The 26,946-nt window shown below is 55.4% G+C and overlaps 1 protein-coding gene and 1 long non-coding RNA gene across 2 annotated transcripts in view; one reads left to right on the forward strand and one right to left on the reverse strand.

Moving 5' to 3' along the window:
* Slit1 (slit guidance ligand 1) overlaps window positions 1–26,946 on the reverse strand; it is a 137,076-nt gene that overhangs the window by 45,752 nt on the left and 64,378 nt on the right. The window contains exons 5-13 of the mRNA XM_015494847.2: window positions 11,782–11,853; window positions 10,496–10,567; window positions 9,942–10,013; window positions 9,255–9,418; window positions 6,462–6,609; window positions 6,033–6,104; window positions 5,630–5,701; window positions 3,464–3,535; window positions 2,820–2,963 (exon numbers count right to left, since the gene is read on the reverse strand). Coding sequence (XP_015350333.1) covers window positions 2,820–2,963; window positions 3,464–3,535; window positions 5,630–5,701; window positions 6,033–6,104; window positions 6,462–6,609; window positions 9,255–9,418; window positions 9,942–10,013; window positions 10,496–10,567; window positions 11,782–11,853 — 888 coding nt within the window. The remainder of the gene's footprint in view (window positions 1–2,819; window positions 2,964–3,463; window positions 3,536–5,629; window positions 5,702–6,032; window positions 6,105–6,461; window positions 6,610–9,254; window positions 9,419–9,941; window positions 10,014–10,495; window positions 10,568–11,781; window positions 11,854–26,946) is intronic.
* On the forward strand, window positions 19,902–25,555 carry LOC125617966. Its single transcript, XR_007349097.1, has 2 exons — window positions 19,902–21,344; window positions 24,223–25,555. It is a non-coding gene; the product is annotated as an uncharacterized LOC125617966 (long non-coding RNA).

The following is a 26,946-nucleotide window of genomic DNA, read 5'->3' on the forward strand; positions in this document are numbered from 1 at the left end:
AGGACTCAGGCTACAGGTGAGTGTGAGGGCTATCATGAGTTTGTCCCTGTGGCTGACGTCCCATTGATGTCCAGAGTCCCCAGGAAGAGGCTCTGTGCCCTCTACTCAATCAATCTGGAACCTCTCCCGGCGCCCATGCAGATGTTATTTGATGGGGTGCACCACCCAGCAGGGATGACAACAGTGAAGGCCGTGGTGACATTAAGAATCAGTGCCCACAAAATGCTCACACAACGTGGCTCAGGCTCAGCACACCCTGCCAGCCAGAGGCTCAGGACCAAAGGGGCAGCAGGAAGGAGAACCCTTAAGTATTGGGTTAACCATGCAGCAGACGAGAAGCTGCCCCATGCAGAAGTATTCCAGCTAAAAGTGTAGGGCTCTTTCTTGAAGCCTAACCACACAGCATCACCAAACGGAGAAGGAACGTGAGGATCCAATTACGCCATTCTCAGGGTCCCTGGTGAATTATTGGGCATTGAGATCAATGACTGTTTTTATATTACAGAAAGAAGCATGAGATAAGAACAAAGGAGAGGCAGACAAGGTTGGGAAAATGGGGGCCAGTTCAAAAGGACTTAGATGGGAGGGGAGGCATGAGAAGAAACCTAAAATCTATAACAGGGGAAGGATACCCCCACTTCCTCAGGCACCAGCTCTGGACCCCCTCCTTGCTGGAGGAATCTCTCTCTCTCTCTCTCTCTCTTCTATCCCGGTGTTTCTTGGGTGTTAATCTTCAACACAGGGGGAACGAGGACCTGATCCTAATTTTTAAGACTGGATTCAGCAACAGGCATCTCGTGCCTCCTGATCAGAGTGCACAATCCCTCCTAGGAAATCCTCTTGCCAGAAAACCAATCACTGATCGACTAAACCTGAACTTGACTAAACATAGGTCTTCCATCTGGCAGAACATAGGCCACTCTGTCTCAATATGGTCAGCCAAGTCCAGACTGGGGAACTCGACAGAACCCAGCACACAGTGTCTTCAACAAATAAATTGCAAGGAAAAAAGGAGAATGAGCCCAGCCTGTTCACACTCCTGTAATCCCAGTGGCTCAGGAGACTGAGGCAGGAGGATGACAAGTTCAAATCCAGCCTCAGCAACTTAGCGAAGCTGTAAGTAACGTAGGGAGACTCCCTCTCTAAATAAAACATAAAAAGGGATGGATGTGGCTCAGTAGTTAAACACCCTGAGGTTCAATCCCTAGGAACCCTCTGGGGGGGGGGGGCGGAGAGGGAGAGAGAGGGAGGGATATGAAGAGGATATCTATTGACAAAAAAAAAAAAATGACCTAAAGGACATGTCCACCAGTAACAGCAGATTGTGTTGCACAGGTCTTATTTAAATCTGGATTCCATTGAACTACTAAAAGTTGTATAATATAAATGAGACCCAGGAAGTCCAAACACTAATTAGATATTTGATGATATTAAGAAATTGCTTTTCGATGTGATACTAATATTGGGCTTTTGCTTTGCTTTGTTTTGATTCTGTGTGTGTGATGCTGGGGAGGGAACCAGGGGCCGGTGCATGCTAGGCAAGGACTCTGCCGCTGAGTGACAGCCCCAGGCCTGGGGTTACTTTTGAAGAACCCTCTCTTTCAGTGATAGGGATGAAGTCTTCAAAGAGTAACTCTACGTAGGATTTGCTTCAAAATAGTTTGGGTGTCATGGAAGTGGGGAGGCACCGCTAAAACGAGACCGGCCAGGAATTACAGCTGGGTGATGAACACTGAGGGTTCACTCTGTGTTAGGGTTTGGATGGGAGGTGTCCCCCGAAAGCTCACGTGCGAGACAATGCAAGAAGGTTCAGAGGAGAAATGAATGGGCTGTGAGGGTCTTAACCCCATCAGTGAATTAGTCCTGGGACAGGGATTAACTGAGTGGTACCTGAGTGGTGGGTTGTGGCTGGAGGAGGTGGGCGTTGGGACATGTCTTTGGGGTCTATGTTTGTATCTGGCAAGTGGAGTCTCCCTCTGCTTCCTGGTTTCCTGTGAGCTGCTTCCCTCGGCCACGCTCTTCCACCATGATATTCAGCCTCACCCAGAGCCTCGAGGAATGGAGCCGGCCTTCCATGGACTAAGAGCTCTGAAACCATGAGCCCTCAAATAAGCTTTTCTTTCTCTACCAATGTGCTGGTAGGATCTTTTAGTCACAGCAGAGAAATAGCCAACTAAAACACTCTGCTACTTTTAATATGCTCGTCATTTTCCACAACGAAGAATCACAACAAATGGCTCGATTTGTTGCTCTCTAATTTTTAATCCATAATCATCACTGTTTTTTACTATATTTCATCTGGTTTGACATTTCCGATTGTAAGCTGCACTATTATTTTGTGAACTATCGAAAAAGAACAAAATTCTGCCCATTAAATGCTATGCTATCCACTGTAACAGGCACCCACCTCCAGAGCTATTAATGTGGAAACAGGTCTTAGAATCCGTGGGCTACATTACTATCCTGATCGTTATTTAACTGTAGCTGGCATTTAGCAAACATTCACCATGAGCTCCCTATAAACATCTTGAATCTCACAACAACTCTATGAAGTTGATGTCCTCATTTTATGGGGAAATAAAATTGAGGCACAGAGAAGCTAATTCACCTGCCCAGGGCCACACTGAGGAATAGCTGGGATTAGGACCTGCAGCTGTCTAACCAGGAGCCTGGGTCCTTCCTCTGTTGGAGGCCACCCCAGGTGGGGAGGAAGCTATCTGTACCTGGAAGCTGTAACCCCCACACGTCCCCGGGCTGGGGCCTTCTTGCTGAGAGGCCTGCAGGGAGGGAGACAAGGAGGAGGGCGGGAGGGTGCTCACAGTGTCTGGATGGCCCGCAGGGAGGTGAAGGTGCCCTTGGCCAGGCTCTGGATCTTGTTGTCGTACAGGGAGAGCAGCGAGAGGTTCTGCAGGTCCTGGAAGGCGTCGGGCCGGATGCAGTTGATCTTGTTGGCGTTCAGGAGCCTGAAGGCAGAGTCAGAGCCTGGGTGAGTGAGAGGCCGAGATGGACCGTCCTGGCACCTTCCTTGGCCCTGGGCATGCGTGATCTGGGGGAGTGGCCCCTGCTGCCCGGGAGCCGACAAGTCTGACTGCATTCTTACACCCGGGACCCTGCCATCCTTGGCTCTTCTCCCGTTCAAGGACCTGCTAGAGGTGCCTCGAGAGATTCCAGGAGACCACAGGACAAGGCTCCAACCCGAAGGCATTTGGGGGGACACAGCCCTGTCCCCAGCCACTGCGTGCCCCAGGATTGTAGGCCTCTGGCTCTGATGTCCTGTGAGCAGTTCTGAACAGGCCTCTAAGTCCCATCCCTGTCTGGCCTCTGCCGAGCCCTGTAGCCTTTCAGCCCTCCTGGGCCACCTGTCAGTTGAGCTCCTGTTTCAAGTGCCCCAAAGAGACTAAAAAGAGCAGTCTGGGGGGCCGGAGCAACATGGGCTTTCCCTGGGCCCCACGCAAGTCCTTACAGGAGCTGTAGGGTGTACAGGCCTCCAAACACGCCGCGGGGCAGGTCTGTGATCTTGTTTCCATAGAGGACCCTGGAGAGAGGCAGCAGAGAGGGAGGGTTAGAGCAGAGGGCATAGCTCTGCAGGCCTCCCAGGGCCCACCTTCACCAGGCACAGTGCCCACGGCCTAGAGTGCACATTTGCTATGGGAACTTGCCAGCAGATGGCAGTAAAGTGTCTTCCAAAAGCGTCACCTGTTTCCAGTTTGCTCAAAGGTACCCTCTGGGCTGGAAGGGGCTGTGATCCCCAGGGGCAGCCCTGTCCCCCTGCCCCCATATACAGGGCCCCACAGAAGCCTTCAAAAGGGGCCCTTCCGGGGAAACTCGTGGGAAATTAACCTGGTCCAGGATTCAAAAGGAGACTGTAGGACAAGAGGAAGCCCCACAGGCAGGACTGATTAGCATATTTTCAGAGAACTACAGAGAGAAAAAATAGAATGCAGACAGCACATGCAGTGCAAAACCCAGCTGGTGGGCACTGCAAGTGTGTGTGTGTGTGTGTGTGTGTGTGTGTGTGTATGGTTTGGTATTTGCAAAGTTTTCTGAACTGAGCATGAATGAATTCCATGTATAATCAGGGCGGGCAAAAGCAAACGTTAAAAAAAAAATGTAGGCAAAGATATGTTCTGGCAGACAGTGAGAAAGACAAGGGAAAAAACATCAAAGGACTTTGGGGGTGTTTTATTCCCAATGTCCTGGTCACCCCCACAAGCCACCCTGTTTTTACACATTCAGAGTAAAAACTATTTGCTATCTCTTCGAATGTGGCTTCAAGACTCTTCCTGGGGGAGGGCACAGCAGGAGCAAAGGCCCTGTGGTGGGATCCAGGGTGGATCACATAGAGCTGAAAAGGCCGGTGTGGCTTGAGTGGGGGGAAACAAATGGGCAGCAGCGTGGACTTCACCCAGCCAGCACCAGGAAAATCTCTGAGACATGATCAGATTCTCATTTCAGACACATCCCTCAAGCTGTTGCGTGGAGAGTGGAGTGGAGGGAAAGCAGGTGACAAGGTCAGGCCTGGCCAAGGTGGCACAGATGAGTATAGGATCTGTTTGCATGATCTCAGCACGCAAGCTCCCATATGGCAGGGAAGTAACTGTGGCCAGGTACCCATGAGCAACCAAAACCCACTGAAGTGGGTTACTGTCACCTTTTATCCTTTCAGACTGTATGATCTGATGTAAGAGAATTGTATTCATTTCTCAGAGGAAAAGCTCCGCGTGGTGGCAGGCCACCTCCAGGATCTGATCTTCGTGACAGTGATCTATCATCAGGTTGTCATGCCCAGCTGTGTAGGTAACACACTGCACAACCTCAGAGGCATCATTCACAATTGGCCTCTCTACACCCTGGACTCTCCTCCAAGGGAAGAGGGCGGCATGCACAGCAGACCAAGAGCTGGCAGCCTCTTTGTACTGTCCAAGGGGCAGGGGGCCTCCATTCTGCTGTACTCACCAGACCTCTAATCTATGCCACCATGTGTCCAGAGCGCAGGTGGAAACACCCAGTCCTAAAAGTGACAAACGGCTCCTCCCCATTGGGAGCTCCCCTGGCTGTAGTGTGATCTCTCTATGGACAAAGTGCCTTGGGCCTCAGAGAGTCAGGGACCTGGTGACCCTCGGGGTGGGAACAAGCCTCCCTGGGAAGTCAGTGATGGAGGACGTTTGTAGATTGACTTGCCCTAGAGGGGCATCACCCACATCTTGGGGTCAAGGACCTTTGGGATGAAAGACAGCCAGGGGTGGCAGGTGTCTCTACTGGACCTGGTGGTCACTGTTCCTGTGAGGGACACGGGAAGGCTCAGCAGCCTTCTAAGGGGAGGAGGGACCAAGTTCACTGCCACAAAGAAATCTGGGGAGATCTCCACCCCAACGGGCAGAGCATCCCGGTCGTCAGGGGCAACGGCCTCCCTGGCTTTCCACGCCCTCAGCTCTGGGTGGCCTCTTCCTCCTGCGCAGCGGAGGGTCCTCCCGCTCTACAAACCTGGACTTTGCAGCCAGAGGGAGCCCCGCTGGGGCCAGGGTGGGCGGGGCTGTGGGAGGGACCCGTGGCCCTGCTCCTCCCAGCGCGCACAGGAGGGGCCCTGGCCACACGCTGGACCACCCAGGGCGCCTCTGGGGCTACTCACAGCGAGTTCAAGGAGCGGAGGCCCTGGAAGGCGTCGGGCGCGATCTCTGCGATCTGGTTGTTGCTCAGGTCTCTGCAAGGCGAGCGGAGAGGGCAGCTGACCCCTGCGCGCCACCAGCCTCCCAGATTCCCTGGGAGGGCAATCCCCCCCCCCCATCGAACCCCGGGACACTCTTGTTCTGTGCAGTATGAGTGTTGCGCCCGAGGGGGGCACTGCCTCCCGGGAAGCCACCACGCCATCGACGTCCTGGCCAGGTCTCATCCCTAACTGCTCCTGTCGGTGCCCACGCTGAAATGGGGGGACGACCCACTCAGGCCTCAGACAACCCTGCCAGGCAGGAGGGCCACGCCATCTCCGTGTCTCAGACCACAGACTCTTGCCCTGCCCTGGTCGGGGGACTCACATCCTGCGCAGCTTTCTGTAGGGAGAGAAGGCTCCCGGGGGGATGGACTTGATGCCATTGAGCTCCAGACGGCTGCAGAGAACGCAAGAGCACAGGGAAGGTGAGGCCCAGGTCGCCGGGCCTCAGCTGCCCTCTGCTGGGCTCACCCAGCCACACCAGCCTCTGCCTCAGCCCCCTGCACCCTTCCGTGGTCCATCTCCCCAGGCTTCCCTGGCAGAAAGGGGCTCACAGTGATGCTAATACTAAACGCATTCTGGCAGACCCGCCAGCGATGCTGGACAGATGGACCACCCCTCCCCAACCCTCTGGAGGCCCCCCAGCCTTGGGCAGAGAGCTCAGTCCTGCGGAGGCACACTGTGTCTCCCCATCTGCCACTCCAGCGCCTCAGGGCAAGCCCTGGGCCGGCCCCTGCTGGTGTCCCTTACTCACATCTCGGTCATGGTCTCCGGCAGGTTGGCGGGGATGGCCGTGAGGCCTTTGCCACGACAGTCCACGATGCCATTGCTGCAGGCGCACATGGCGGGGCAGGAGCCGGAGGAGAGGGTGCAGGAGGGCACGCGCCCCGCCTCCCCCTGGCCTGCAGAAACAGGGGGCTGTGACCTCAGGTGGCCTGCATCAGCGTCCCCTCCCCAGACCCAGACCAGCGGGTAGGACAGAGGTGTGCAGTGGCAGTTTCTGTGGATGAGGATGGACCAGGAGAGGTTGCCAAGGGCGCAGGAGGTAAGAGATCCCCAACTTGGATGTGACTCTGGGCGCTGGTCACCCAGCAGGTACTGGTCAGATGTTTGCTGAATTCAACCAAAATGAGCTGCACAGAGTGTGACTCGTCCCCTGGGAGATCTGGGCGCAGACAGCTGAAGCTTCAGTTTCTAATCTGTACCACTTAACACCTCTGAGTTCCCACGGCCCACACAGGAGCGGGACAACCACGTGCACCAAGCGTTCACGCTGCACCGTGTGCTACAGTGAGTGCGGCCACACAGCCTTCCTGCACAGCCCTGCTCGGCCCTGCGAGGAGCGAGGAGCGTGTTGTTGCCATTGTACAGGTGAGGAAACCGAGTCCTCAGCATTCATCAACTAGTTGACATTTACTCAACTGAATTAATAGATAGTGAAGCCAGGACCAAGCCCAGTGTCTGATGTAAAGAGCCCACACTTCAAAAAAGTGCAGTCATTACTAACATAAAGTGCACCACCTTCAGCATGTACCTGGTAGAACTACCGCCCAGACATGGAACATGTCCATCGCCCAGGAGGGTCCCTCCTGCCCTTTCCCCACAGCAACTCCTATTCTGATGCCTGTCACCACAGGTTTTGTTCTGCTTGTCTGTGAATTTCACATCAATGAAATATTACTGTGGATTCTTTTTTGTGTATGGCTTTTTCACCCAACATAAAATCTTTGAGATTTAATGTTGTTCAGTGTCAATAATTCTTTTTTGTTGCCGAGTAGTACTCCATTATATGGGCATATCATAATTAGTGAACCCACTGTCTTCTGGAGGCTAAGCCAGGCAGTGTCCTGTTGGTGGAAATTTACATTGTCTTCAGCTTTGGGCTATTGCAAAAATAAGCTGTCATGAATATTCTCTGGTGTTTTGTGCAGAACAAGTGCACAACCCTAGCAGTGGAGTAGCAGGGCCGTAGGGTAGACACATGTGGAACTTTCACGGATTCTGCTACACAGTTCTGCCAGGTGGCTGAGCAATTTACACTCCTGCCGACCTTTTAGCACCTCATACTTTTCCTGGCTAACCCACAGGGTGGGCACAGGACCAAATGGGACAAGGCTATAAGGAGCCAGGGCAAATTATGACAGTATTCTCCTCAGGAACGTGGCTGCCAGGGTGCACGGATTCCAGGGGAGGAAACATGTCCAAAGAAATGCAGGAGCCGAGGTGTTCCAACACAGAGAGAGGCTGCATTCCAAGATAAAGCTGCCCACGTTATCTAGTCCCAGTCGCCAAAAGTACGGCAGCTGCTCAGAGGTGCGTCTCCGGCCTGGCTCCTCTCACCCAGCACACACCCACTCTCCCACACTCCCACCCACACTCTCCTGTGCACACATACCCTTCCTTTTACACACACTCTCTCCCTTGCACACACACACTCACACTCACGGCAGTGTTACAGTCTGGTCCTAGGTGTCTCCAGTGCTCAGAGGAGGTGTCACCTGAGGCTCCCCCAGGCCCAGCAGATGCTTTCCCTCAGCACTCGGGAGGCGGGCCGGCCCAGAGCCCCCAGGTGTGGGAGAAACAGTCCCCTCACTCCATTCCTGACCATTCCCTGACCAAGCACAGGCCCAGTGTGAGGACACGGGCAGAAACACGTCACCCTGTTTGTTCCACGAGCTCACGGAGTTTGCCATCTATCTGGGGACCTCATCCGGGGTCAGAGAAGGCTCCCCAGGCTCTGTGGGGTGAGGAGGGGCCGCAGGCCACAGGAGGGAAGGGTGCAGCCGACAGGGGAGAAGCTCGAGAAGGCAGGGGCGGGAGGCCCCAGCAGAAGGGAGAGGCGGACACAGGGCTGGGGGCAGTGAGTGGGGGCCTGAGGCCAGGGAGGGGAGGCTGACCCCACCAGGGCCTTGCGGGCTGAGGGCAGCTCTGGAGGGCCATGAGTATACGCAGCAGGGACCGCCCAGGCTGCGGGCTCTTCCAGGCCTTCTGCAGCATGGAGACCAAGTGGCCAGGGAGGGAGGGGCAAGAGGAAGAGGAGGGGCACAGGCATGGGATCACCTCACCTGGCACCAAGGCTCAGGGCGAATTTTAAGACCTGCCAGGGCAGCAGGGGGAGGTGGGGGAGGAGGGGGTAGGGGGCAGGGGCGTGGGTGAGGGACAGGAGGGGATGAGGTACAGCAGCGAGTGGACTCAGGAAGTAAGGGTTGGGACAGAGGAGGAGTGAGGGGAGGAGGAAGGCGGGGAAGGAAGGGAGGAGGGAAGACAAAAGAGATGACAGGAGGGAAGAGATGGGGCCCAGGGGACGCGTGGTCCAGAGGGTGAGGGGTGGAGGACGGGCAGCGTCAACGCACGGTCACAGGTGGTCACAGGAGAAAATGGAGGTGGGTCGGGGGAAGCAGCGTCAGGGACAAGCAGTAGTGACTGAGGCCCGCAGGCCGTGGCCAGTGCTAATAAATGGGAGGGAACTGAGGTGGCTGCAGGAGGAGGCAGTGGGTGGGGCAGGAGGTGACGGGCAGCTGAGGGCCTGGGCAGGGCCCGCACCCACCTGAGCAGCTGAACTCACTCTTCTGGACCTCGGCCACGTTGAGGCCACGCAGGCTGGCGGGGCCCGAGCACTGGGTGAAGAGCCCGATGGTCGGCCGCTGCCTCAGCCACTGCGAGAGCCAGGCCAGGTGGCAGTCACAGAACAGGTGGTTGGAGTGCAGGCGGCTGCGGGAGGACAGGGTGGCTCACAACCTCCAACGCCACAGAACAGTGGGAACTCCGACCCCAGGCAGGAGGCTGAGCCCTGCTGGAGGCTGGGCCTTGCTGCCCAGTCTCCACCCTCGGGCAGCTCAGCTCCAGCCTGTAGCTCACCCACAGCCACAGGAAGTCCATGGTGGCTCCCGCGCCTTCCCTCCAACTGCTCTCGACACACCTGAAGCTGGAGTGTGCCCAGCGAATCTGATTCACGTCCCTGAGCTCACAGGGATCCACCTCCCAATCACCCAGCTCATTTTCCAACACATAACTAGTCACTGACTTTCCCGGAAAACTCAACTGTAAATGACGCTGGGAGCTGCAACTTCAGACCCCCTCCTCCTGCTGAGACCCCCATGAGCAGCTCCTGGGCTGGCCTCAGTGCAGAGAACAGCCCACCCGCTGGGGCCACCCTGTCCTCCTCCCCACACCCTGCCCCGCACGTCGGCCCACACGGGGACCCTGCACACCCGGCTGCCCCCGGCTAACTCACAAGGTCCGCAGCTTGGGCATGTGATTGAAGCTGGACACGGGAATGGTGGTGATGTTGTTGTTGTTCAGGGTCCTAAAGAGACAAACCAGAGTCACTCGGCATCTGCCCATTACCTGGGGCAGGGCCTTTCTGCTAATGAATGGGAGGCTCTCACATCAGGTCCCATGGTCCACCTTCATGGAGGACCAGCACTGGGCTGGCCAGAGGGTTATACCAAAGAGCACAAGACATGGACCCTCCAGGGGGAACCCCCTGAGCTGGGACAGTGACTGGGGGATGCACCATGCAGTCCAGCTCTGGGAGGACAGGGAGACAGATGAGGGGGGGGGTCTGGAACTCATGTGTCCCAGACGGGGTTGGTTGGAAGCAAGGGCCAAGGTTGAGACCCAGAGGGAAAAGGGGCAGGCATTCCAGGTCCCTGGCGGACACTCCAGACACCGCGGTTACAGGTCTTTCCCCCAGGGGCTGTGTCCTCCCACCCTGGGGCCAGGGGGTTCCAGGAGAGAGGGTCTCCTGCCTCCTGCACCCCCAGCTCCACACCCAGGTGTACTTACAGCACCTCCAGCCCCCGCAGGGCCCGGAAGGCCCCTTCCTCGATGCAGCTGATGTGGTTCTTGTCCAGCTGTCTGTGAAGCAAAGGAGGGTTGTGGGGGGGCACACGGCCTAGAACACGGGTGTCCCAACCTTTCGACCCAGCACTCCAAGAGGCAGGACCCCAACATTTGACAGACATGTCAATCCAAATTGTAAACATTAATAAAAGCTCAATTTCTTTTTATTTTCACTTAGGACAACAAGTAGAAATCAAAGTTATATCCCTCTCCTCAACCTTGCAGCCCTTCCTCAAATTTTGGAAACCACTTAGAGGGTGCTGACAGCTGAAAAATGAGAGAGAGTAACACAGAAGCAGGGGCAGCCAGAGCTGGCAGCAGATTTCCACGGGAGCCAAGGACACTGAGTAGCCGTGGCTACCTGGGGAGCTGCTTTCAGAGCAGTACTTTGAGCCCTGCGGGAATGAGTGCAGTGATCAATTATTAATGTCTGCCACAGGCATGGGAGGGGTGCTTGTGACAAGCATGACAAGCACCTTGGGGAGGAGGTTAGCCTGGACCAGAATAATTTGAATAATAAGCCTGTAATCCCAGCTACTCAAGAGGCTGAGGCAGGAGGCTCATGAGTTCCAGGCTAGACTAGATCCTTAGTGAAACCCTCAGTGACTTAGCAAGACCCTGTCTCAAAATAAAAAATAAAAAGGGCCATGGATGTGGCTCAGTGGTAGAGCACCCCTGGAGTCCTCCTCCAGCACTGCAAAAATACTAAAGAGCATGATAAACAGTTACATTTAAGTAGCACTTGACAAAGTGCATGCATCTCTGTATCTCATCTAAATCTCAGAACATGCCTGTGAGTCAGGCTTATTATCCCCATTTATTTCCAGAACAATATACAGCGGCTCATGCAGTTAACAGGACTGCAGTAAACGCCGTGTGACTGGAGATTCCAGCCCAGGTCTCCCAGTCGGAGGATGAGGGGGACACTGGAGGGCCCAGACCAAGAACATGGCCTCGTAACCCAGTGTTCGTGACTCTGCAACACTCAACGTCCCCCTCTGTACGTGCCCTTGGCTGTCACAGAGAATCACCCAAGGGAGGGGCAGGTGCTGCTTGTTTCCACCAAACCCAGACTGTTCTAGAAGACCACGCTGGCACCAGCCATCTCAGAGCCCAGGTTGGCTCCTGGATACCCTGGACCTCAGGGCCCAGGGCTATCACCACAGGACACTGCCGGGGATGGGGTGGCCCCAGCCCCTGCGCCCTTCTCCCTCCAGGTCTGTACTCACAGATTCTTGAGGTCTGTAGCTCCGCGGAAAGCCTTCCTGGGGATGGCCTGGAGGACGTTCTCGCTCAGGTCCCTGGGGACGAAGCAAGGCGGGAAAAACACTGGTCAGGAAGAGAGTCTTCTAGAACATCACCGTGAGCCAGGGAGGCCGGGGGCCAGACACCCGGCTGGGACGGGGCCTGGCACACAGTGGCCACTCAGCAAGGACTTTTTGAATGGATGATGGAGCCAGAGAGAGGCACCCTGTCCTGAAGGGAGCTCTGTCCCCAGCTACCTCCCCTCTCTGGGCAGATGGAGGAGCCCGGGGCAGCTGTGATGGGCCCTGTCAGACCCCATGGTCCAGGGCTGGAAAGGATCCAGAAAGGGGGCTTCTCTGTGGCACTCCACCAGGCCCTCTGTCCCTGGAGGGACACAGCCTTTAATTACCTGACCCGCCCTGGGCACCCTCCTGGCTGATGCTTGCTGTACTGGGAGGAAACTGAAGCCAGGGAGATGGGTAGCCCACCAGTGCTGCCCCGCCCCGGCTCAAACCCCAAAGCCCCTGCTCTTGGGGACTGCAGGCAGCAGGGTACCAAGGAAGCCTGGGCCCAGTGGGGACAGGGACACACAGGGACATGGCCTTAAGGTCCCACTGCCCACTTCCCACTGGCCCAGGGGCTGTCCCCAGGTCGGAGAGCAGGGCTCGCTGAGGATGCCCTCACTCTCCACCTGTCAGCGTCGTAGTGCGAGGGGGACAGCGCTCCTAGAGCCGCAGAGCAGCTTCCAGAGGCTTCCCCCAGCTTTCCTAGCAGGACCCCGCCTCTGGCACCAGCCCCCGCCTCTCCCCGCCTCTCCCCACAGTCCACTGGCACCCACAGACGTTTACAAAGGGCTAGTCCAGGCCAGCCCTTCCTTCCAGCGAGTGTGCCCCTCCACACTCAAGAGGAGCCACCTCACCCGACCCTCCAACTGTGTGAACAAACAATCCCCATTCCCATTTTATAAAGGAGGAAAGGGATGCTCAGAGAAGTTAAGCAGTTTTTTCAAGGCAACCCAGCTGGCAGGCGGTGGTCCCAGCATTTGAACTCGGGCATTCAGGCCCCAGAGCTTGGCTTGCACAGCTGCTCTGGGAGCAGGGACTGTTGTCCCACCCATTTGGCAGAGGAGGGAACTGAGTTCCAGGACAATCAGTAACCTGCCCAAGGTTGGCCACTGTCCCAGATACACCATCCTGGTCCTTAAGGTGGATGACCAAAGGCTGGAGTCCTGATGTGGGACCCAATGCTGGTCATTCTGCACATCTAACCCTGGGCTTTGACCAGTCCTTCCTTCTGGTCACTGAAGGTGAGAACACCCCTCCAGCCCCCATCCCAGAAGCTGCCCCCTGAGCTATGGGACCTCCCGGGTCCTGAGGCAGCAGGACAGACCTCCGGCTGGCCCTCCAGCTGTCTGCTAGGAATCTGCAAGCTGCTGCACCCCTGCCCAAGCCCCAGCCTCCCTGTATACACGAGGGGGAAGTAAGAGCCCTGCAAGTGACGGCCACCCCAACCTCACACATGGTGACGGCACCATCACCTGTCCCTCCCTCCCTCAGTTGCCCAGCCATCTCCTCCCCAGAGCTGAGCCTTCAGAAAATGGCCTGGCCACGTGAGATCTTGCCACCTTCGGCACCCGGGTCCTGTCCCCTCTCTCCTTGAGGACACGCCTGTCTCTCCCTAAAACTGTGCCACCACTTCTGGACAGTCTCGCAGCCCTGAGCCGGGACTGTGTGACCCTTCACTCAGCAGCCGCTGCCTCCCAGCCTGTCTCCCCAGGACCGTCTCCACCGTCCTGTCCTTCTCCTGACACCACAGCCCATACCTGGTGCTCTGTCTTGGCCCTCTGCACACGTCTTGGGTCCCCTGTGCCATCTGTCGAGGAGACGATCTCCGAACTCCACGAGGTTGGGCAGCCCCCAGTGCAGGTGAATTCTCAGGAATCCACCAGGCCCTCTGTCCCCGCCTGTTCCTTCTTGTCACCTATTCCTCCCTTTCCTAGAAAGAGTGCCCTGGCTGCACCCAGCCCTTCTGCTGGTCGGCACCAGGTGGCTCTCGGCTCTCGGCCCGTGACCTGTTCTTTCCATCTTCTTCAAAGACGCTGGCCCGGGCCCAGTGACATGGCAGGTAAATTGCTAGATTTGGAGCAAGGGAGTGCAGGCCACAAAGGTGCCAAAGACCCTGCCTGCATGCAGGGTGGGTGTCTCGGGGCCGCGAGAGTTCCTCCGTTCCTGGGGTCCAAGGCAGACGCGGGACAGACCCACCCTGGCACGGTGCCCACCTATGGCACTAGTGAGAGTGCTGGGCCTGCAGGTGCAGAGGTATCCTGGGCCCTGAGCCCTCACACCCAGGAGAGGGCAGAGACGGGTCTGTACCTTCACTAGGCAAATGTGTATCAAGAGCTGGTGACCTCTGGGGACACCCCTGAAACCTGCTTTCCTGGAGGCTTTCCGGCTGCTTGCAACAATCTCTGGAAGAGCAGTTTTTTCCAGAGATGTGAGCAAGTGACTCCACTGAAGCAGATCCTGGAAAGTTGAAGTTTGCAGACATAAGTTGGAAATGAGGGAACAGCACCCGAAGCAGTGGGAACAGCATGTGCAAAGGCAGGAGGCAGGAAGGAATAGGCCGACGGGGGCCCTCGCGCAGTGTGGTGTGGCTGACGTGTGCATATTGGAGGCCGTGGTGGTTTTCAAACATGTTCACAATTCATTGACATTCTTCCCTCCAAAAGATGGAGCTTAATTCCTCTCCTCTTGAGTGAGGGAAGGGGTTAGTAACTCATTGCTGAAGAATCAAATAGTGGAAAATGCCAAGACCAGGTCACAGCAGCCAGGGCCGCCCCTCACTCTGTCTTGGGCCACCCTTCCTAGGAGAGGCCAGCTTCCAGGACACTCCAAGGGCACTCTGGCCACTCTGTGCAGAGGCCACATGGACAAGAGTCAAGGCCTCCTCACTGTAGCGGACACCAGCTTGTCAGTCACATGAGTGACCCTGGGAGCACATCCCCTGCCTCACTCGAGGGCCCAGACGGTCACCCCCACGGCCTCCTGCCTGGGAGTTCATGAAAACCCCAAGCCAGCACCCCAGCCACCAACAGAGGAGACAGTGACCGTTCTTGTAAGCCATTGCGTTTTGAGGTGACTGATACCCAGCAATTGATGACCAGTCCGGGGTCCCCAGGGGATGACTGTGGGCAGTGACATCAAGAGCCTGGAGGAGGCAGGGGCGTGCGGAGACAGGGTGTCTGTGAGCCGAAGCAGCACGGGGTCTCTACCTTGGCCAAATGCACAGGCCGGACCACACAGGCTCTGAGCCTTCCCCGCCCCGCGGGCCCGCCCATGCCAACTACCCAGCAAGACACGCTGCTGGGGTCCCATGTTGTGTCCTCCCCAGGTTCCAGGTTGGAGCCTGGGCCTGCTGCACTGGAGTCAGGAGGTGGGGCCTTGGGGAGGGGTTGAGGCCATGACAGCAGAGCCTCCGCACTGGGATCAGTGTCCTTCTAAAAAGAAGCCTGAGCGCTGCCCTGCCCCGTCACTCTGGGAGGACACAGTGGGAAGACGACATCTGAGAATCACACGGCAGGCCCCCACCACACCCGGAACCTTCTTGCACTTTGACGATGGACTTCCACACCCACAACTGTCAGAGATAAATTCCTGATGTTTCTCAGCCACTGTCTGGTATTTTGTTACAGCAGCTTGAACAGACTAAGACACACATCCAGTGAGGTGCCGGAAATCCAGGGAGGGGGTGGGGAAGGTTGCTGACAGCCAGCGTCTAGGGGTCTGGGAGGAAGGAGAGGGACAGAGCCGCCAGCACCTTTTACCCGCAGAGACATGGGAGGGCCTGGTGAGAGCAAGTGGGGACAGTGCCCAGGAGGCCTCTCCAGTGTCAGGAGGGTGGGGTACCGGGGAGGCAGGGCCTCCAGCGGGACCCTCGTCTCAGCCCCCTTGGGCCAAGCCAGGCCGGCACTCATGTCCATTATTCCATTTAATCCACCCCACAACTCCACGAGGAAGGGTTTTTATTCTGTATTGATTGGTTTATAGATCGAGACCAAACCTTGTTCCAGAAGGGCTCTGCGGACGGCTGGTAGGGATTTACAGAACAGCAAGAGTGGGAGTGAAAAATGGGGGAGAGGAGAAAAATCAATGGCGGGCACTCAGAGCCCAGGCACCACGTGACCACGCGCCTGCCAGCTGGGGCAGAGCGGGGGCGCTGAACTTTCTGAGAGCCAATGTGAAAGGGGAACCGGTCCATCAAGTGTCTCCAACGCATGTACAGTGAAGAGGATCGGCTTCTCCAGGGTACAGCCGCTGGGCACTCCGATGAGACAAGAATTTTCCCAGGGGTCCCTGTGAAAAATGAGTGTGTCCTGATCGATAACACGAGATCCTTATAATAAATGGGCTTCCAATGTCTGTTCCTTATAATAGCACTGCATCAGAGTACAATCCAGGGGAGCCATTCTGTAAGGACACACCAGGATCCAGGTGGGGAAGGGAAGGAAGGCAGGGGCAGATGGAGGCTCAGGATATCTGTGAAGGTCACGCAGGCCTGACAGAGCCCAGGGTGTCCAGGGAATGTGGACCGTGCAGGGCTAGACCACAGAGAGGGCTGTAGCCTGGTGGCCTTAGGGACATTGCTCTGGGTCCCAGAAGCTCACAGAGGAAAGACGCAATCCGCAGGCAGCAGGCAGGATGGAACACCAACAGCCATTCTGTGAGTGGAGGTCCTGGCTGAAGCCACCCAGGAGTGCAGGCCAGCCCTGCCAGCCCAGACCAGCAGGCAGCTCTCACTGTGTGACTCCAGGCACGACCTCAGGAGAGCCAGCCACTCCAAACCAGAGGACGACAGCCAAGTCTTACAAGACACAGGAATAGGTGGAATGCTGGTAGCAAAGAGGATGGTGGAAAGAGCCCGAGGTTGCAGCCAGAAACATGCAGAAACTCCTGCCATCCACCAGCCAAGGGTGCAGGGAACCCTGAGACCTCCGGGTGCCCTATACGTAAAGTGGGCACAGAAATTCCGATCACATGGAGACATGTTTTTGGAAGAGGATGTGCATTCATGTGTTTAACCTATCCTTGGCACCTTTCTTTAGCAAGATACAAAACACTAGTTTTGTCCCTTTCCTAAGATGTCACGGTTATTTCAATAATCACCACTAGGGGGCGCCAGAGGCCATGCCTGGACTGGGACTCTGCAACCCCTGGCACACCCTAAGGCTAGTCTTGCTTTTTGCCCCAGTTGACTTCCTGCTTGGTCAACTCTCACCTACTCCTTCCCAAGCCAATGAAATAAAGTTGCTTGTCTCCAAGCTCCTGGGCACCTGCTGTTGCCTCTGCCTGCACTATCCTTTCCTGACTTCACCCAGCAAATTCCCCTCCATCCTTCACATCTCAGTCTAGAGATACCTCCCTTAACTGCTTCCTTCCTACCCACCTGCTTTTTTTTTTTTTTGAGGGGGGTGGGTACCAGGGATTGAACTCAGGGGCACTCATCCACTGAGTCACATCCCCAGCCCTGTTGTGTATTTTACTTAGAGACAGGGTCTCACTGAGTTTGCTTAGCACCTCGCTGTTGCTGAAGCTGGCTTTGAACTTGCAATCCTCCTGCCTCAGCCTCCCTAGCTGCTGGGATTACAGGTGTGTGCACTGCACCAGGCCTGCCTTTCCTTTTCAGCACTGATTCAGGACAGGCATACTGAATGTAATGAGATGCTGGTAGTTTACTGACATCTACCCCTTTGCAGGCCATAATCTCCTAAGGGCAGACTCTCTTTTGTTCCCATTGTATCCCAGTCCTGGTGCATTGCAGGGCCTCAGTATGTTTAGTTGAACCAAACTAAAAGGGACCCTCTCCTGCTCCAATCCCTCTGCATTTTCCTGACCAAAGCAAGGAGCTAGGACTAGTCATGCAGCTGAGAGGAAAAGGCAGGGGCTTGGGGCACAGAGGCTGGCTCTGCATCGTGGATGACAATGTCCCCCTGAGCACGAGAACTCCTTGTACCTGCTCTACCTGACCCAGCTGAAGACCTGGCAGGACAAGGGTCATGGACGGGGAGAGAAGCTCGGATCGGCGCTCAATAGCGTTGCCCTGTTACACTGGCGCTCCCTCTTGCCTTCCCACATCCTGACAGAATATAACACCCTCCGTGGATGGTTCCAAGGTGACACCAGCAGCCTGGGGATGGGGAGCTGGAGGCCACTGAGGGAGGTGAGCTGCTGTCCTGGGCCCTCCAAGAAAGAGAAAGGCTGCAGCTCCCGGGAGTCCACTCTGGAGGGCTGGAGGTAAGGGTCCTGTAGACAAGGATCCCCCCATCTGGCCTGTGCTCCTCCCCCAAGGCCCAGGCTCTGAGCAGGCAAGCAGCAGCCCCCACGGGTCTGGGAGCATCCCAGTGACCCCAGCCAGCCTCCTTCCCAGAAGGGAAGGGACAGCCAGGCCCACTGCCTGACTTGGGCACCATCTCCCGGAGCCCTGTTCTAGCTGCCCCGCCTCCTGCACACTCTGCCAGGGCTGGGGAAGCTGAGGTCAGGACCCCATGTTCTCCCTGCTAATCCCCCTTCACGCTCTAACCTGATTGGCCACTGCTGGCAGACCAGTCTCTAAGGGGATTATCAGGGGGCTCAGCTACAGGCAGCTGGGCACCAGCCAAGGCCAGACTCTGGGTTCCTGCCACCTGCTTGGCCACCCTGCTGCAGAGCACGGGGCTGCTCCATCGGCCCTTCAAGCCCACCCAGGGGCTCTGGGAAGCCTGGCACCCCCTCGCCCCCTACAGCCTGATTGGGCGCCTCGAGCCTGCACAGGGCAGGGCTCAGCAGGAGCCAGGCCAGCCCCAGGGCTCCAGGACACCTTATCTCAGGCTTCCTTGTCAGGAGGCTGGTGGATGGAGGCTCAGGCCCGGGAGCAGACAAAGCCAGCCACATATACCCAGTGAGTGCCTCCCCGCAAGTTTTCTGACCTCTCTGTCTCAACCTTCTCTTTGTGAAGTGGAAGGAACTGTCATGCGGCTTAGTGGAGGCTGCACAGTACTCTCCGCTGTGCTTGCTCAGGTGTTCATCCCTGTCCCACAGGCTGTGGGAGGAGCAGGAGGGCCAGGACCTGGGAATCAGGAGGCAGCTCCAGGTGGGCTCTGCACTAACCTGCTGCAAGATGTGCACTGGGCTCCCAGAGCCTGCAGCAACCCTGCCCTCCCGGGGGGTACCGCACACACCTGGCCTGCCTCAGAGTGGCCGTGCCCTGCCTGGGGCAGCTGTCACCCCTGTTTCTCATGACATCCAGAACAGATGATTCAGCAAGCAATCCCCCGGCACCTGGGCTGGCAGCATCAGCACTGCCTGGGAGTTTGTCGGGCATGATGATTTTTCCAGGCCTGTCTACTCAATCAGAACCTCAATTTAGCAAGGTCCCAGATGATCCATGTGCATATTAAAATTTAAGTGCTGCATCTGGCAGAAGGAAATATTAAAAATGTTTAATGTTCTCAGCAAGAGCTAGAGCAAACCCACTTGTAGCTCTTGGACCTGGCCAGCACTTCAAAGTAACAGGCTGAGGTGCCAACACCTGCTGTTTGGAGGGGACTTGGACACAGTCACCCCTAGGGGATGAGAGAGAAGACCAGCTACTGGCCTTTCATCTGGGGCATGTCACTGCACCTTCACGGGGAACAGAGGAGATGCTCATGGGGGGCAAGGTAGTGACCAGTGACCAGGTCCTCCTTGCATTCCTGCTGGGGTTGGGCGTGGAGGGGACACTGCTCAGTGCAGAGGTCACCTGGGGGCATTTGTGAGATGCAGGCTCTGGTGCTCACTGAGGAATCAGCGCCTGCACTCACAGCATGAGGGAGATTCAGCTTCCCCAGCCTGAGCAAGGTTAGGAGTCACAACTTTATGGTACCAGCAACAGGAGACAGAGCCCCAGTGGATAGTCTGTCCCCAGGTAGCACAGCAGGACACCCTCTCTGGAGCGAGGTGAGCAGTGCCTACAGGTGGGATGCTGAGACGCAGTCCCTCCTGTGAAATGCTCCAGGATCTGCTGGGCCATCCCCCCCCTGCCTCTGCCTGTCCATCAGGCCTCCCCTTGGATCCTACACCTCCCACCTATGGGGGGAATTAATTCTGCAACGGCCTCTCCTGCCTGCTCTCCCAGCCCATGGGACCGCGTTCAAGTGGCTAAGATCTATCTTGTGGGGCGGCATACTGCACCAGGGTACCTGCCTCCCGGTCAGGGCCTGGGTCTAACTCACCTTCAAGGTGGGGTCTTGAGAGCATTCCATGATATGGACCTGAAGCCTCGCTGCCTGGGCTCTGACCTCAGTGCGGTGACCAGGGCTTTGCCACTCCTAAATCTCAGGTGCTCCCATGAGAGGCAGACCAAGAGCAGACCGGCTGCAGACCCCCGGTGTGAAGGGGTTTATTGCATCGTCTCCAGAAGGCAAGTTTGGGCAAGGGCAATGGCAAAGGTGCAAATGAGGCCAGGGTGTAGTGACACAGGAACAGGCTGATGGACTGAAGGCAGAATTGGTCCCACCCACCACAAGCCCAGTTTCCTTTGACCTTGCCCCCAGCTTGGAAGAACACAGATGCCTGGGCCTCACGGCCTCCTCCCCAGGCCTGGCTGCCATCCTCACTGCCCCCCATGGCCAGCCTGCATGCCCTCCTGACCTCTGCTCCCCGATGACCAGCAGTCAGCCCATCTGGAGTAAATATCTGGGGTCTCCCTTCCTCTGGGAGGGCAGGATCTGGTCTCTGAGGGGGGGACAGGCAACCAATGTCCAAAATCAAGATCAGCCCCAGTTGGCTGCCTCCCTGGGTCTCAGTTTCCTCATCTGTAACATCAGCTGATGAGGACACAGGCACATGGTAGGGGCAACTATATTGTTGGGAAGGCTTTGACCCACCACTGACAGTTGCTGAACAGTCCAGCTCTGTTACCGAGGTGTCCTTGCTCCTTGCCACCTCTTCCAGGCTACAAGACTCACAGAGATTAAAGCTCAAGCAAGCTCTGTAAGGTCTTGGGATTAAAACACCAGTTGAAGAATGCACATGGTCCCAGGGAACTCCTGCTAGCCAAACTCCTGCAGGTGGCTGTGGAGGTGAAACCGTGGGTGGTGGCAGGTTTGAGCTCTGCCCCTTGTTCCTTCCCCTTCTGTCTCCTGAATACCTAGTGCATGTCCAGCCCAGTGAGCTGCAGAGAAGCCTCCCTTCCTGGCCACCATGGAGCCACACGCTCTCCTCCCCCAGCCTGCCAAAGTTAATGTTGCAGAAACCTCATTAGGAAGAGACATTAAGCAGTCCTGGATGGCCGCACCATAAAACCACCCTGGGTGACATTTCCTTGAGCTGAGCTGTCTGCCACACAGCTTCGAGCATCAATTCCCACCATGGAGATATCGGAGGCGCGCCCCCTCCACCGGCAGCCCTCCTTTGGATGCTAGTGTTTGGACCTGCCAAGGAAAAGTAGCCCAGATGCTGGGATCCCACTCAGCCGTGAGTGGCTTGGGGACACACAGGAAACTGAACTGCCCTCTCCTTTAATTCTGCTGACAGTAAGTGACAGGCACGGGGTCCCAGCCACCATGGTAGGAACCCGGTACTGGGCAATAGGGATGGGTGAGGACAGCAGGGGAGACGCAGGCCCCTCTTCACCTGAGGACTAGAGCAAGGCCTGCCTGCTCCCACCCACCAGGCCCCGCGTGCCGAGCCCCAGGAAGCCCCGGGGTTCTGCTGAGTCCTGGTCAGGGATGCCGTGGGGGAGACAAAGCTCCTGTCCCAGACATCTGCAAGTGCTTAGGACCAGTGACTTCAGAGGCTCCCAGCCCTGACACACGTGATGGGGGTGGAGGAGGGGGTGCAGGAGAAAGAATCGAGACACAGAGGAAAGAACATGAGCTTTGGCCATACAACCCTGGGTTGGACTCCAAGCTCCAACATTGCTGCCTGTGTGACCTGGGCAAGTTACTTGACCTCCCTGAGTCTGGTACCTCCTGTGTAAGGAAAGGTCAATCACTCTTCCTTGCTGGGTTGTGAGGATTAACTGCCACACGTGCCACTTATATAATGACCAAAGTAGGCAAAGCTGGTCCATGCTGCTGGAAGTCAGGAGCAGGGTTACCTGGGAGGGTTAGTCTGGAAGGAGGCTTGAGGGGGCTTCTGGGTGCTTATGATGTTTCACTCGTTAATGCCAGTGCCTCCCCCCCCACCCCGCTGGATCCTGGCTGGAGGAGAAAATGCAACAAAAATCTTCCAAAGAGAAATACACCCAAAGATGACAAGCTCAGGATCTTAAGGCTTGGGCAGATTCCCAGGCTGAGGGGCAGTTGCCCAGGACAGTGTGGAAGAAATAATCCCCACCCTATAGCTATGAGGGACATGGACCAACTTCCCCCAGACACAGAGGCAGAGGTGGGATGCGGTGCCCTGCAGCATTTGGCTCTGCCAGGTGAAGACCTGTTCTTCCCAGGATCTTGGATACCCTGAGTGCATGTTTGCATTCCAAGTCTTCCTGAAGAGTGGGTCGCATGCCCCATACCCAGCTCCATGAGGGACGAGAACTCCAAGTCAAGCTGGGTGGGCAGAGACACTGGCATTGGAGAGTGAGGATCTCGACAGGGTAGATGAAACAGCCTGCAGAGTAGGTCTGAAGGTCTTTTCAGCTTTGTTTCAGGAATCAATAAAATACACTCCAAGGATCCATTACAAAAGAGATAATGGGACTCAGGGCTGAGGCTGGGGCTCAGTGGCAGAGCGCTTGCCTCATATGGTGAGGCACTGGGTTCAATCCTCAGCACCACATGAAATGAGTGAATAAGATAAAGGTATTGTCTCCATCTACAACTAAAAAATAAAAAATAAAAAAAAAACAGGACTCAGAAGAAGAGTAAAAGACTGAAGCCGACATTAGGAGAAATATCAGATGAGAGAGGAACACATCTTACAGAAACCTTTGCTTCTGCTATGAATGTGTCCTGGTCTTCTCACCGCCTTGAGAGAAAATGTAGAGCTTACCAAGTCTGTAGACTAAAAAAAGCTTGGAAGATGCACAGTGTTATGGTTTAGAGATATGTCTAAAATCTCGTGTGTCACACAATTCAAGAGGGTTTAGAGGGGAAATGAGTGGGTTATGAGCATCTTAACCTGATCAGTGCATTAATCCACTGATAGGGATTAACTGGGCAGTTCTGTAGGCAAGTAGGGTGTGGCTGGAGGAGGTAGGTCATTGGGGTGTGTCTTTGGATATATTTTGTCCCTGGTCTGCAGTGTCTCTGTCTGCTTCCTGGTGATCATGTCCTGGGCTGCCTTCCTCCTCCATACCCTTTCATGATGTTCTGCCTCACCTCAGGCATAGAGCAATGGAGTTGGCCATCTATGGACCGAGACCTCTGCAACCATGAACCAAATAAACTTTTCCTCCTCTAAAATCATTCTTGTCAGATCTTTAGGTCCCAGCAGAAAAAGCTAACTAGAACTCATTGTCTTGCCTGGTTTTAAAACCAGGGGGCCTCTCCCCACGCTCCATATAGAAGTGGCCTGAGAAGGGAAAGTGCCACCTTCACCAGCATCCACTGAGGGGGCCCCAGGATGTGGGTCACCCCTTCTGGGTCACCTCCCTGAAGGCAAGTTGCAGATCAGCCAATTCAAAAGGAGCGATTTGCTGAATTTCTTTGTTTTGTTTAGCAATTTGGTTTTAACTGGGCGGTTTCCCACTTATCTTCATGAGTCTTTTAAGGACAGCTGCCTTGCCCTGCCCTGGCTTCCTGCGGCTGCAGAGAGAGGCTGGGGGCAGGTTCACTGCAGTCCAAACACCAGGGGCCAGGGGAAGAGACAAATGGAACAGTCCTTAAAATGCTGTAATAAAGACAAAATGCAAACCAGTCGACTCACACCAAATAGTTAAAAGAAGAGTCAATTTGATGAATCGGTCATTTGACAAATTGGCCATTCAGTGAATTGCATTTTGGCAAATTGGCTTTTAGCAAAATGACATTTGGTGGATTGGTCTGCTTCTGACACAGCGATGCTTTCACAGGGCAATTACTTCCACACTCCCTGTCTGGGCTCAGGGCTGGCACAGGAGTGCAGAAGTCACTCTGCAGATGGTCCACCCCCCTCCACCTCGAGCACTGCTCTCTGCAGCGCTGGCTTCAGCCAGGGCAGAGTTTAGAATATTCTGGAGAATGCACACCTGGCCCAGCAGGCAGGCCAGGCTTCGTCCCAGGCTAAGCCCATCTAGACTCTGAGGGGCGGGTTCTTTGGGCTCTCCCTGATAAGGGCAGATTTGGGAGGGGGAGCAGGATTTAATGTGCTTTGGGAAGAAAGAGAACCAAGGAGAGGAGCAGCAGGGCTTGGCCCAGAGAACCCAGGCTGTGCTGGGGGCAGGGCTTCACTCAGGGCAAGTGACCAAATTGTGGTGGTTTCTCGTCTGAGCTTCCCCAGAGAGGAGCTGGAGCCCTAGCCCACGCGGCAGGAGAGATGATGCCAGGACAGACACTTGCCTTGAATTTTGTGGAAGGACCAGCCCCCCAAGGTAAGTAGCAGAATATCACTGAGTCCCTGGGGGCATTTCTGTTCCCCTCTTTCCTGGCCACCCCAAGAAAACAAGGGGCCCATTTCTTTTACCAAAGGCCATGCCCCATCATGCCCTTATTCCGTAAAGCATTCCATGGCCTTTCAGAGTCCCAGCTTTGGGGGATCTCAGAGTGAAGGGGAGCTTGAAGGACTAGAATGGCAAGAGGTCAGTCTGGCTGGGACATGGCGCCCCTCCCATCCTCTCCCCCGACACACGGGACTCCTGGAGGGAACAAGACCCCAGCTACCTCCCAGAGCCGAAATACAGAGCCCTGTCCGCTGCAGGGACAAGTAAGGCTTCCAGGTGGTTGAGGGTGATCTGCCAGAGGCCAGGACAGCAGAAGCCTGAGGAATCACTAGAAGCATCAGAGTCTGGAGGAGCAGCTGCCTGGGAGCTGTCCGTGGTCCTGAACCTCCTCTGGCGGCTCTTCCTCTGCTCAGGGTTAGATGCTCTTGGAGCCCAGCCACCTTCATGTTCATCTGACCACACGGCAGCCCCTGTCTACCGGCAGCTCTTCTCTCTTCCTGGAGCCCACAGGGATTCCAGGGGAGCACTCCGCGAGGAGAGGCACGCGCAGAGCACCCGCGTGAGCTGCTTCTACGTGGGGATGTGGCCTGATGCTGGACCACCTCTCCAGAAGCCAGACCTGCCCACAGATGCCAGCCGGGAGATGCCAAGAAGGCCCCTAGGCGTGCCACAAGGGACGCTCCAGATCTTTGCACAAAAGCTGCTCATTTTAATCCTGAGGACTTTAGTAACTGTCACCAACTCTTGTGTAAAACACAACTGTTTTAGTGGTGGGGATGATGATGATGATAACTATATATATAGGGCATTTTTTATGTGCCTGACACTGTGCTAGATATTTTTAAGATATTTTGTTTAGTTGTAGATGGACACAGTACATTTATTTATTTATTTATTTTTCTGTGGTGCTGAGGATCAAACTCAGTGCCTCACATGACAGACAAGTGCTCTACCACTGAGCCACAACCCCAGCCCCTGTGCTAGATATTTTATATGTTTATACATATTATCTTATTTAATCCTTAAAACTCCTTATAAGATAAATCCTCTCTCAAGTCTAAGGAATAGTGACAGACAGGGAGTACATGGGAACACTGTACTTGCCTCTTGATTCTGCTGAGAACATTAAACCACTCTAAGAATAGTCTATTTTAAAAATTTTTACTTAGATTTTTTTCTTTGCAGTGATGGGGATTGAACTTGGGGCAAACTCACTTCCACTGAGCTACATCCCCAGACTTTTTTATTGTAATCTAAGGCAGAATCTCATTAAGTTGCTCAGGCTGAGTCTCTTGAGTAGCTGGGATTGCAAGCATGTGTCACTACATCTGGCCCTAAAGTCTAAAATAGATATTTTCTCACTATGCCCATTTTCCAGATTATGTAATTGAGGCATGGGAACAGTCCCAGGCTGTCTGACAGCTGAGCCCACAAGCTTACACACTCTGCTACGCTGGCTCAGCAAATCAGAATCAGCACAGTGATGGGCAGGTGGGTGGGGAGGTTCCTAGGAGCACACACATGTCATGGTGACACTTGATAGATGAACTTAGAAGGAGGAGGTGAAACCCTAAAAAGCATGATAATGAACAATCATAATGTTGACACCCAGTCACCAAGAAAAGGTGAAATTCTGTTCAGGACTCTCTGTTTTAGAACTCGGGTAATTATATAATAAATTTTCGGCATAATCGTATCAAAAGTGATGTAAGGTTCACATGATTTCCTTGACAGCCGAGGTATGGGAAAAGCTAGTCTCTGACTGGGATGAGCCTTATCTGGGGACTTCTTGTCACCCTGGTTCCTATGAGTATCTCAGGAACTGTCACTCCTTCCAAATCCCTGTAGGCTTGGAAGACAAAGAGGTAAGCGTTGGAGTCTTGCGGCGAGGGCCTTAATCAAAGTCAGTTACAGGCGCACCGTCCCTTGGCCACTGAGAATGAAGTCACGGTGACAGCAATACAGGGAGGGTCCAAGGCCATCAGCCACTGACTTCTCACAGTCTCTGGCACACCCTCCGGGCCTCCACCTAAGAGCCTCCAGCAGAAATGAGTGACATCAGGAAGGACTCCCGTCCCAGGCTCCACCCACCTAGCTGTGGACACGCTGGCTAACTGCAAAACTGAGCACAGACAGCACCAGCCTCCCGGTGCGGCTGCTTCTGGGAGAGACAGGCAGAGGGTGGGCGCTCTGACTACCTACGAGAACACCAGAAATTGCCAGGGCTCAGGGCCTTCAGCTTAGCCTCCAAGTTGGCTCATTCTGGATTTCCTAGAAGGGACAGAAACACTCTCCAATATCCAGAGGCCACTCCAACGGACTGACCCTCCCGCTGGGAATGGCCAGTGCTGCCAGTCACACTGTTGTCCCACCTTATTCTCCGCTCCCTAGCCCAGGGACCCCACCTGAGGGCTGCAGAGGGCCATACAGTCGTTGTAATATCTGGGTGCCTCATGCACCCCTGGTATTGTGTGTGGACGGATGACCCCGAGTTCACCTCTCTGAGCCTGACTTTTCATATCTGCAAAATGGGGACAGTAAGAGTCATTATCTCA

This window comes from Marmota marmota, unplaced genomic scaffold, assembly GCF_001458135.2.
Source record: "Marmota marmota marmota unplaced genomic scaffold, marMar, whole genome shotgun sequence".
Lineage (NCBI taxonomy): Eukaryota > Metazoa > Chordata > Mammalia > Rodentia > Sciuridae > Marmota > Marmota marmota.